This window comes from Ylistrum balloti, unplaced genomic scaffold (genome assembly GCF_031769215.1).
Source record: "Ylistrum balloti isolate Yb309-2 unplaced genomic scaffold, AGI_CSIRO_Ybal_v1 Utg370056, whole genome shotgun sequence".
Lineage (NCBI taxonomy): Eukaryota > Metazoa > Mollusca > Bivalvia > Pectinida > Pectinidae > Ylistrum > Ylistrum balloti.
The window spans coordinates 989,435-1,002,187 of record NW_026782106.1 but is presented as its reverse complement, the minus strand read 5'-3'; the positions used below and the strand labels follow the sequence as shown (position 1 = coordinate 1,002,187).

Below are 12,753 nucleotides of genomic sequence, written 5' to 3'. Positions count from 1 at the left end.
TAACAAAGTCTACAATAACGCTAATAACAAAGTCTACAATAACCCCAATAACAAAGTCTGCAATAACCCTATTAACAAAGTTTACAATAACCCTAATAACAAAGTCTGCAATAACCCCAATAACAAAGTCTACAATAACACTAATAACAAAGTATACAATAACGCTAATAACAAAGTATACAATAACCCCAATAACAAAGTCTACAATAACCCCAATAACAAAAAAGTCTACAATAACCCTTATAACAAAGTCTACAATAACGCTAATAACAAAGTCTACAATAACCCCAATAACAAAGTCTGCAGTAACCCCAATAACAAAGACTACAATAACCCCAATAACAAAGTCTACAATAACCCCAATAACAAAGTCTACAATAACCCCAATAACAAAGTCTGCAGTAACCCAATAACAAAGACTACAATAACCCCAATAACAAAGTCTACAATAACCCCAATAACAAAGTCTACAATAACCCCAATAACAAAAAAGTCTACAATAACCCTTATAACAAAGTCTACAATAACGCTAATAACAAAGTCTACAATAACCCCAATAACAAGTCTGCAATAACCCTGTTAACAAAGTTTACAATAACCCTAATAACAAAGTCTGCAATAACCCCAATAACAAAGTCTACAATAACACTAATAACAAAGTATACAATAACGCTAATAACAAAGTATACAATAACCCCAATAACAAAGTCTACAATAACCCAAATAACAAAGTATACAATAACCCCAATAACAATGTCTGCAATAACCCTATTAACAAAGTCTACAATAACCCCAATAACAAAGTCTGCAGTAACCCCAATAACAAAGACTACAATAACCCCAATAACAAAGTCTACAATAACCCCAATAACAAAGTCTGCAGTAACCCAATAACAAAGACTACAATAACCCCAATAACAAAGTCTACAATAACCCCAATAACAAAAAAGTCTACAATAACCCTTATAACAAAGTCTACAATAACGCTAATAACAAAGTCTACAATAACCCCAATAACAAAGTCTGCAATAACCCTATTAACAAAGTCTACAATAACCCCAATAACAAAGTCTGCAGTAACCCCAATAACAAAGACTACAATAACCCCAATAACAAAGTCTGCAATAACCCTATTAACAAAGTCTACAATAACCCCAATAACAAAGTCTGCAGTAACCCCAATAACAAAGTCTACAATAACCCAAATAACAAAGTATACAATAACGCTAATAACAAAGTATACAATAACCCCAATAACAAAGTCTACAATAACCCCAATAACAAAGTCTACAATAACCCCAATAACAAAGTCTAAAATAACCCTAATGACAATGTCTACAATAACTCTAATAACAAAATCTACAATACCCCTAATAACAAAGTCTGCAATAACCCTATTGACAATGTCTACATACTTGTAGCCTTACATTCTTGTAGCACTCTATAACAATTTTCAATCCTACTTGTTATGGGATGCTAAATACCATATAATTACCTTCAACAATTATGGGCCAGATCCATACAACCACCTTGCAGTACCTTGTACCACTCCACATCACTCTTACAACCTAATGCCACAAAGTGCCACTCTTCACCACAAATGTTATCCAGTACCACCAAGTGCCACTCTACACCACCACTACTCTGCATCATCCTTCAAAACTTACATACAAGGATGGTGACTCTGTTTAACTTAACTATGACAACTTACCATTTAGATATAAAACTGTATATAGGATGGAATAACACATTACCCAAAAGATACAGACACCACAGTTATATGTTCTCATTCATTTTGTGTCGGTATTCTGTGACAATTTTCTTTTGTTTTAAGGTAAAACCCTACTAGGTGCACTGGCTCCCGTCATTGTGGCTGTGTGTACCAATCAGGCTAAATATTCAGACCCAGAACTGCAGTCCGCAGCATCTCTAGCCTTGTCTAAATTCATGATGGTCAGGTAAATACATATTAGTGATTCTGTTGATAATATCAGAGTATCCTCAGAAAACAAAAAGCTTTTAAAAAATTAATGTTGTTGTGATTGAAAAAATAATATTCATTTGAGGCTAAAGGAGGTGTCTACAGTTTTATGCCTCAGCCATTTAGCCACAATAATACCCATGTCTTTCATTTTCATCTCATCCCCAAACATCCCGCTCCAAATCATTCTCAAAACTTTAGATCCTCTACACAGACTTAGTTCATCTATAATATCATAACATCAAGTTCTACACCTAGTCATCATGAGGAGGTCATTTTTCAAAATTGAAGGCAACTTCTGCTAATTATCAAAAATTGATACTTAGAGGTAGATGAATGGGAGGGGAGGCAATCATTTATTACAGACATTTTCTATACTTTTTATTCATTTGATGTGTAAGTTTACCTATGAGTTTTGATGAAACCTTATTTAATTTCAGTTCTGAGTTCTGTGATACACACTTGCAGCTGTTGTTTACTATACTTGAGAAGACAACGCATGCTACAATCAGAGCGAACATCATCATTGCATTAGGGGACCTCACTTTCCGTTTCCCAAACATGATTGAACCCTGGACCCCACGCATATATGCCAGGTATACCTTTTCACTCATTATTTACATAGCCAAATATATTCATTGATTTTCTTGTTTCATAATGTTTATCTGACCAAGGTAATATGTAATATTAACACACACAGTGATTATCACACTTTACCTTCTATGTAACAATCACACTTTACTTACGTAACAAACACACTTTACCTCTGTAACAATTACACTTTACTTACGTAACAAACACACTTTACCTATGTAACAATCACACTTTAGTTACGTAACAAACACGCTTTACCTATGTAACAATCACACTTTACTTACGTAACAAACACACTTTACCTATGTAACAATCACACTTTACTTACGTAACAAACACACTTTACCTATGTAACAATCACACTTTACTTACGTAACAAACACACTTTACCTATGTAACAATCACACTTTACCTACGTAACAGTCACACTTTACCTACATAACAGTCACACTTTACTTACATAACAATCACACTTTACCTACATAACAATCACACTTTACCTACATAACAATCACACTTTACCTACGTAACAATCACACTTTACCTATGTAAAAAGCACACTTTACCTATATAACAGTCACACTTAATCTACAGATACGAAGTTTTAAGAACACATAATGAAGTAAAGCAACACATGGCAAATAAATTGACATTTTCATTATTCATTATGTCTTTAATTTCTTTAGTTCCATTCTGTAAAATGACTTTTATCAACATTATTAAAAAGTGAAATCTATCAATACAGTAAAAATATCTTTTGTGTAAATTTTGTGACACTATCTGTAATTCTGGAACCTACTTTGTAAGTTACATGTTACCGCTTCTAGATGTTAGTAGTTACAGGTTTCAATTAATATGGGAATCAAAGCAAATAAACACTTTAAGATTTTTTAAAAAGTTTTTAAACAGCATCTCTGTTTTTACAGATTGCGAGACGAGTCAACCTTGGTGAGACAAAACACACTGCAAGTCCTCACCCACTTGATTCTAAATGATATGGTGAAGGTGAAAGGTCAGATCAGCGAGATGGCCACATGCTTGGTGGACCACAATGACAAAATATCCTGCTCAGCCAAAATATTCTTCACTGAGTTATCTAAAAAGGTACAAGATCACATTAAGTTGATAGAGAGGGGCTTTTATTTATTGTTACACTGAATAAATTTCATCAAGAGATTTTCAGAATTCACCTTTGTGACTTATCAACAAAAATTATTCATGGTTGTTTAACATAAAATGTTATTAAACCCCAACCAAGATCAACTTGTTATTTACAAAAGAGTGACTCTACTTAGAAATTCAAGTACTGGAAAACCACATATTGTTGAGTTCAAATACCATGGTTTTCCTTTAAATTACTTTTTATTGACATTTGATTTCGTGTATAAATAGAACTCAACAATAAACAGGAATCAACAAACATAAAACGCACACAAATATTAATGACTTGACAGTAACTTTACCACTATAGAGAAACTAGGTACAAACAGTATCAAATCAATGAATCAACAAACATAAAACGCACACAAATATTAATGACTTGACAGTAACTTTACCACTATAGAGAAACTAGGTACAAACAGTATCAAATCAATGAATCAACAAACATAAAACTCACACAAATATTAATGACTTGACAGTAACTTTACTACTATAGAGAAACTAGGTACAAACAGTATCAAATCAATGAATCAACAAACATAAAACTCACACAAATATTAATGACTTTTCAGTAACTTTACTACTATAGAGAAACTAGGTACAAACAGTATCAAATCAATGAATCAACAAACATAAAACTCACACAAATATTAATGACTTTTCAGTAACTTTACCACTATAGAGAAACTAGGTACAAACAATATTAAATCAATGATATTTTTTTTCAAAGGGAAATGCTGTTTATAACATCATGCCAGATCTTATCAGCCGTCTGTCTGATCCAGACGTTGGAGTTGACGAGGAACACTTCAGGACTATACTCAGGTACACTAGTTATAAAAGTAACATGTACTTCTGTCAGGTAACAAGGCAAATATAAGGTATTAGTAGACAAATTAAACACGTACTCAGTAGTAAATAGTCTGTTGTGATTAATTTCTGATTAGTTTTCGTTTAATCATCCTGGTTGCCTTTTGGTTTCATACTCACAGGGAAGTACCCCACTCATCACCTGTTTACACCTAGTTTTGGCTCCTTCCTCCTGAAATATTTAAGGAAATTACATCAATAATGATTATACCTCTAACTGTTTACTGAGAAAATTAGAACTCCATCACATTGTAACTGGACCTGTTTATAGACATGGCTTACTTACTCACCAAATTCAATCACCGTTGAAATTGTCTAACCAGACCTACCCTCAATGCAAGAAATGCCACAATAGCTCAATCTGTAGATACAACCTGTTGTGAAGTTCTGATGTGTGTGGTTTGAGGCTCCATACATATGGTGGTTTGTAGTTCTCAAGAAGATGAGAAACAGACCTGTCTGTGCCATCATGGTTGTTCCTTGGGAAAGACACAATTACCCTAGTTAACATGTAGTAGGCCTGAAATTTAATAATTGAAGAAGCCATCGCCTACTTAAGTAGTCCCCACCTGAAAATGACCCAGACTGTTCACATGGTGATAAACATTCAAACAAGCAAACCAGTGATGAAATCAGATTCTTTATGGTTTTTATCAATATATTGACATCTGTGCAGTGATCTAAAGCCTCATTTAAGATATAGCAAGGTTTTTCTTCTACTTGTATGTCATAAGAGTTTATGTCTGTTCCAGATACCTGTTTGCCTTTATACAAAAGGATCGACAGTGTGAGAGTCTAGTAGAGAAACTTTGTCAACGTTTCCGGGCCGCCAGGTGTGTTACTTAACTAGTTATTTTACATAATTAATTTCAAATTATCTGTTTTGATAAATACCTTGTCATACCTTTTTAAAGTAATCATTGAAACTTATTTCTGGAAATAACACACTGTTGAAAATTATAGTTTGGTTACAGTTAGGATGCAGTTGTTCACAGGAGTCATCAAATGGTCCATTTTTCTTTCTAATTGAAACAGTTTTTTTACTCTCTGCTTATAATGTGAACACTGTTTCTGATTACTTTAAAAAAAAAATAATCAAGTTCACTGTAACATCATTGGGTGTCAATCCAGCTTCACTTGAATAGATGGTAAATTCATCATGTATGTAACATTGGAGTAGTCCGAGAGGTCACATACAACACTTGTAGTACCCATGCCTGCCTGGTCACAATGGTGAAGAGTAAGAGGAAAGTAGTAAGGAAAGGGAAAGGATTGGGAGGAAAGTAGAAGGGATGAGAAATAGAAGGGAAAAGCAAAGTATATGAATACAATTTACCCCCAATATCTACAGGAACGAAAGACAGTGGCGGGATCTGGCCTTTTGTCTGTCCATGCTATCCTACAATGAAAAGAGTCTCCGCAAACTCCAGGAAAACTTTGTGTGTTTTGCTGATAAGCTGGCTGATGATGAAGTCTACTCTTGTTTCGTTTCCATCATCTCAAAGTCTCAATCATCTGGTAAACTTGGAGCAAAGGTAATATAAAAAGTATTAATATAAAAATATGCTTTACTTTAAAGTCTTTATGTTGTTGTGTAAACATTTGTTTTACTGTTTCCTGTCCAGCTTGTGTCTAGTATAAACATATGTTTTGTTGTCAAATCTGTATGTAAACATTTTGATTTATTGTCTAGCCTGTATGTTTCGTAAACATTTGTTTTTGTCAAACATTTGTTTTTGTCCAAGACTGTATGTATGTTTTTGTCTATGTAAACATTTGTTTTTGTCAAGACTGTATGTTGGGTATACATTTGTTTTTGTCAAGACTGTATGTTGGGTATACATTTGTTTTTGTCAAGACTGTATGTTGGGTATACATTTGTTTTTGTCAAGACTGTATGTTGGGCATACATTTGTTTTTGTCAAGACTGTATGTTGGGTATACATTTGTTTTTGTCCAGCTTGTATGCTATGTAAACATTTGTTTTATTGTCAAGCCTGTATGTTGGGCATACATTTGTTTTTGTCCAGCTTGTATGCTATGTAAACATTTGTTTTATTGTCAAGCCTGTATGTTGTGTAAACATTTGTTTTATTACCCAGCTTGTATGTTTTGTAAACTTTTCTTTTTGTCAGCCTGTATATTGTTTAAACATTTGTTTTATTGTCCAGCCAGTATGTTGTGTATACATTTGTTTTATTGTCCAGCCAGTATGTTGTGTATACATTTGTTTTATTGTCCAGCCAGTATGTTGTGTATACATTTTTTTTGCTATGTAAAATGTATCATAAAACATTTGTTTTATTATCCAGCTTTTATGTTGTATAAACATTTATTTTATTGTTCAGTCGGTATGTTATGAAAACACTTTTATTACTGCCTAGCCTGTGTGTTGGGTGAATATTTGTTTTACTGTCTACCCTGTATGCTTGGAGTTTTTCTATAAAATCTGTACATACACATCTTATTGTGAAGCCTGTTTGTTAAGTAAATACACATCTTGCTGTGAAGCCTGTTAAGTAAATACACGTCTTACTGTGAAGCCTGTTTGTTAAGTAAATACACATCTTACTGTGAAGCCTGTATGTGAAGTAAATACACATCTTATTGTGAAGCCTGTATCTTCAGTAAATACCAATCTTACTGTGTTGTAACAGGGGGCTTCTTTAGCACCTCTCCTGACGGAGCTGGAGGAACGGCTGGAACGTTGTCACAATAAGGGGATGGAGGAGGATGATATTGTACAGAAAGCCAGTCAATCCAGTCAGCGAGGAAAGACACCGCACAAAACTCCAGGTAATCATCTCTCCGATCACTTTAGAGATTGAATCAGTACTCAACTGGCTGCCTGTGGGTTGTAGACTCATTAAGACCTACCTGTGGGTTGTAGACTCATTAAGACCTGCCTGTGGGTTGTAGACTCATTAAGACCTGCCTGTGGGTTGTAGACTCATTAAGATGTTTGTTATGATCAGTTTCTCGCAGCAGAAGTTTGAAGTAGGCGTGGCCACAGTCACCACCCCCAACATTAAGAAGTTAGTTAAGATCAGTTTCTCGTAGCAGATGTTTGATTCAGGGGTGGTCACACTCTTCACACCCAACATTAAGTAGATTTGTTCAGATCAGTTTCTCGCACCAGAAGTTTGAAGAAGGCATGGCCACAGTCTCCACACCTAACATTTAGAAATTATTTTTATTTCACTTTCTGAGATGATATATGAGTGCTAGAATCTCCAATAAATCAGGACAAAATCAGAGTTAATGAATTTCTGAATGGATTTTCAAATATAGTGAGAATGATCTACAAATAAACCTCCTATATCATAGACACCTTCAACAAACGGCAAATGCAAGCTGTTTAATTAGTTAGTTAGAAATGTATCTATAATTATCATTCATTTTGATACATTATTATTCTAGTGAATCAAAAGGAAAATGGCTAGACATAAGATTTTGTAGAATTTTTGTTTATGATTATCTTAATCATGTGATATGTTTAATTCAAGGGAAATAAGTACTAGTCAGTGTGCTTTATGTTTTTTCAATTTTGAAGTCTGAAACCGAAAAAGAGGAAAAATCTCTAGCAAGAAATTTATACTTTTGAACTCTTATAATAAAGTGTGTCATAAGGAGCTAACTTTTTGTGGTGTTTGATTGACAGCTCGAAAGGGCAAAGCTGGACGACGTACTAGAAAGATGATTTCTGACAGTGAAGAGGATGAAGCTGAGAACAAGACACCAGTAGTGAGACGGCAGACACAACGGAAAGCCAAGCCTAAAATATCTTTTGATTCAGATGAAGAGAGTGATTTGGAGCTATTTGATCTGGATAAATCATGTACAGGTATATTTGACAATACTTTCTATAATCTTGTACAGGTATCACTGAGTAGACTTTCTATAATCTTGTACAGGTATATTTGACAATACTTTCTATAATCTTGTACAGGTGTCACTGAGTAGACTTTCCATAATATTGTACAGGTATCACTGAGTAGACTTTCCATAATATTGTACAGGTGTCACTGAGTAGACTTTCTATAATATTGTACAGGTATCACAGAGTAGACTTTCCATAATATTGTACAGGTGTCACTGAGTAGATTTTCTATAATCTTGTACAGGTATCACAGAGTAGACTTTCCATAATATTGTACAGGTGTCACTGAGTAGACTTTCTATAATATTGTACAGGTATCACTGAGTAGACTTTCTATAATATTGTACAGATGTTACTGAGTAGACTTTCCATAATCTTGTACAGGTATCACAGAGTAGACTTTCCATAATATTGTACAGGTGTCACTGAGTAGACTTTCTATAATATTGTACAGGTATCACTGAGTAGACTTTCTATAATCTTGTACAGGTGTCACTGAGTAGACTTTCCATAATATTGTACAGGTGTCACTGAGTAGACTTTCCATAATCTTGTACAGGTGTTACTGAGTAGACTTTCTATAATCTTGTACAGGTATCACTGAGTAGACTTTCTATAATCTTGTACAGGTATCACTGAGTAGACTTTCTATAATATTGTACAGGTGTCACTGAGTAGACTTTCTATAATATTGTACAGGTATCACTGAGTAGACTTTCTATAATCTTGTACAGGTATCACTGAGTAGACTTTCTATAATCTTGTACAGGTATCACTGAGTAGACTTTCTATAATCTTGTACAGGTGTTACTGAGTAGACTTTCTATAATATTGCATATGTATATTTACGTATACTTCTGAAATCTTGAACAGGTGTATCTGAGTATACTTCAGTTGTAGATAAATCTAACAGATATTCTTGTTACTTAATAAATTAATCCATTACATGGTGATCTTGTGTAAATTTTTCAGAAGTATGTTTATGCACCATGAGTACATCAATCATAATTTTGGTCTGTATTTTCCAGAGGACAGTCAGAGTCAAGACTCGGCCAGTCAGAAATCCAAAGACTCTTCAGATGATGAGGATCTCATGCCAGTCAAAAAGCCAAAACACAAGGGTGGCAAGAAAACAACACGTGCTCTCCTGACAGTCAACTCGCCCCGATGAGGATAGAGGATGCCCTCATATCTAATTTCTGATAACAGAAATAAACAACAGTGCAAATAAGAATATGTCTTAGCATGACATGCTTTACACACTTTTCAAAGAGATCAGAACATTTTCCTGCATGACTGATTCATTTTATATAATATATCCAACGAAATATTTCCAATTTCCATGAACTAGCTTCATATAATGAAATGTTATAGTGAATGTTCACTGAATAAACAATACAGTAGTCAGGGTTTTTTTCATCTTTTTTGTCATCTTCCTTTACCCTCATTATGTCATTGATATAGTATACACAGACTGGTATAAACTTTAAGGTATGTATATACTGCCACTTTTACCAGACAAAATTTATATCAAAACAAATGGTGCATCAACATTTTCTTGTAAAATGGAACCCTTGTCTAAAGTCTTAAAACAGATTTGTCAGATGGATACTGACTACATTTGGTTGCCATTTTTAAACCATAAGTCAGTAAAATTTCCTGGGCTTCTGAATGGTGCACAAATTAAAAGTTAAAACAATGTAAAAATAACACTATAAGGAAATGGCAATGTTCTACATTTTCAAGCGATCTTTCAGACCTGATAGACTTGATCACCATGACATGAAATTGTTTTCCAAATCCTTGATTGGTGTTTTAATTCATATATCTAATCTTGTCTGGAGATCTCTCTCATTTCAACCTTTTTTTAGGTCATCTGGACCCGAAGGGTCCGATGACCTATAGTCATCATGCTTCGTCCGTCGTCGTCCGCCGTCCGCCGTGCGCCGTCCGTAAACTTTTCATTCAAACGACTTCTTCTCAAATACTAGAAGGGGGCTAATACTTTACTGGCATGGAGCTCTACCAAGTTTGTTCAAATGAGTGACCTTGACCCACTTTAAAGGTCACAGGGGTCATGTAGATATTGGGCCTGTGACATGCTGGGATGAAGGACTACCAAGTTTGTTCAAATGAATGACCTTGAACCACTTTAAAGGTCACAGGGGTCAAATATGTCAAAATCTTTAAATAACTTCTTCTCAAATACTAGAAGGCCTAGGAATACTTGGCCCATAGCATGCTGGCACCCTACAAAGTTTGTTCAAATGAATGACCTTTTTTCAAGGTCACAGGGGTTTCAAAGGACTTCATTTCAATAAGCAAAAGTCTATGAGTGCCGATATTGGGTCTGTAGCATTGGGAGGAAAGGTTACCAAGTTTATTTAAATGAATGACCTTGATTTCAAGGTCGCAGGGGTCATATGTCAAAATCTTTAAATAACTTCTTCTCAAATACTAGAAGGCCTAGGGGGCTAATACTTGGCCCATAGCATGCTGGCATGGAGCCCTACAAAGTTTGTTCAAATGAATGACCTTGGCCCACTTTCAAGGTCACAGGGATTATGTTAAAATATACAAAGGACTTCATCTCAATAAGCAAAAGTCTATGAGTGCCGATATTGGGTCTGTAGCATGCTGGGAGGAAAGGCTACCAAGTTTATTCAAATGAATGACCTCAACCCACTTTCAAGGTCACAGGGGTCAAATATGTTAAAATATACAAACGACTTCTTCTCAACAAGCAAAAGTCCATGAGTGCTGATATTGGGCCTGTAAGATGCTTGGAGGAGAGGCTACCAAGTTTGTTCAAATGAATGACCTCAACCCACTTTCTAGGTTTGGCTTGCTTTTTGTCAGATGACCGTTAAGGCCCATGGGCCTCTTGATTTGTTATTTCAAACTTGTTGGGTTATATTAAGTCATTTGACGTGAAGGGGCCTGATAACATAGTCATCGTGTTTTGTCTGGCACCTTGCATAAACTTTTAATATTTCAAATTTCTTCTTTCTTCTGATGGGATTGATCTAAAATGATCCTGAAGTGGTTCTGACCAAGTGTTGCTATTTTTTGAGTTAGTCTGAAATCCAATATGGTGGCCATCAGGAAAAACACATTTTAAATTTCATAAGTTTCATAACTATTCCTACTACTAATACTGCTATCCTGAAAAGCATTTTAAATCAAGAATTCATGATCGAGTTATTGCACTTTTATTTTTCAAATGTCTTTCTTTGAGACCTCCCTCAGCTTTTGGATTCACCAAATTTCAATAGAAATGTTTCTCCTTTTATTTATTAGCATTCAAATTTCTTTTGGAGATCTCTTCAAACAATTTCTATGAGATTTTGTTTTTTGTAGAACCAAAATATATGAGATTGTATTTACCTGAATAGTATTTAGTTTCTACAAATTTTGAAAGAGTTATTGCCCTTAGTGTTTTTCAGCATTTTGATCTTCTGAGATGTTTTTTCTCACTGTTAGACATCTCCTTGCCAACTTGATATGCTTCATCATCAAAACATAGCACGGTTTTTCCCTGTACTTGATGTGTTTTGAAATAGTACTTGGTCTTTGTTTTGATCGTGAGATTTGAATATATCCATATCTTCTCCCTCAAATTTCAACAAATTTCTTCCTAGTTTGCCAGGTGCTATTACATTTTATGCTTTCTGAGGACATTTTGATTACATGTTATTGTTTTATTTAAATACTAAATAGTGAAATACTATATATTGTACATCACTTTGATGAAAGACAAGGTAGAGTGCATGTATTTTAGTACCCAAATAACTATATGGTGACAGAGTAATCTTGATATTTATCTCATTGTTGAGAATCTAGCTCCACAGGGAAATTTGTACAGAGATGTTTCAATTATAAATAGAAGTGGCATAGAGGGAGTACAAAACTTCAGGTGATTGTGTTCAAAGCCTTTTGATTGTCATGTGGCTTCAATACAACATTTTGATATAAAACTTCCAGTGTATATATTCTGATTTGGCATTGAAATTTTTTCTCTCTAAGAGGTTTTGCTGCATATGGGAAAACTTTTACCAATAGAATGAAATGTTGGTTAAAATATGTTAAAAATACATGTATTAATTTACATGGATAATGAGGGCAAATCTGGCAGAGATCAACTTCATTAATATACACAGGCAAAGATAATGTTGGACAAATGCTTCCCCATACACAAATCATTAGTGATGATCACCACAGAAATTGAAACCAATTACAAAGTCATGTCACATTCTCAAACGAGAAC

General features: G+C 34.4%; 1 protein-coding gene across 1 annotated transcript in view; it reads left to right on the top strand.

Moving 5' to 3' along the window:
* The window catches only part of LOC132549413 (condensin complex subunit 1-like), a 34,799-nt gene extending 24,995 nt beyond the window's left edge, over positions 1-9,804 (top strand). Inside the window, exons 25-33 of the mRNA XM_060213346.1 lie at positions 1,835-1,958; positions 2,422-2,577; positions 3,502-3,679; positions 4,467-4,561; positions 5,359-5,439; positions 5,958-6,141; positions 7,264-7,402; positions 8,268-8,450; positions 9,515-9,804. Of these exons, the coding sequence (XP_060069329.1) occupies positions 1,835-1,958; positions 2,422-2,577; positions 3,502-3,679; positions 4,467-4,561; positions 5,359-5,439; positions 5,958-6,141; positions 7,264-7,402; positions 8,268-8,450; positions 9,515-9,657 (1,283 nt within the window). The 3' untranslated portion in view covers positions 9,658-9,804. The remainder of the gene's footprint in view (positions 1-1,834; positions 1,959-2,421; positions 2,578-3,501; positions 3,680-4,466; positions 4,562-5,358; positions 5,440-5,957; positions 6,142-7,263; positions 7,403-8,267; positions 8,451-9,514) is intronic.
* The last annotated feature ends 2,949 nt before the right edge of the window (positions 9,805-12,753 follow it).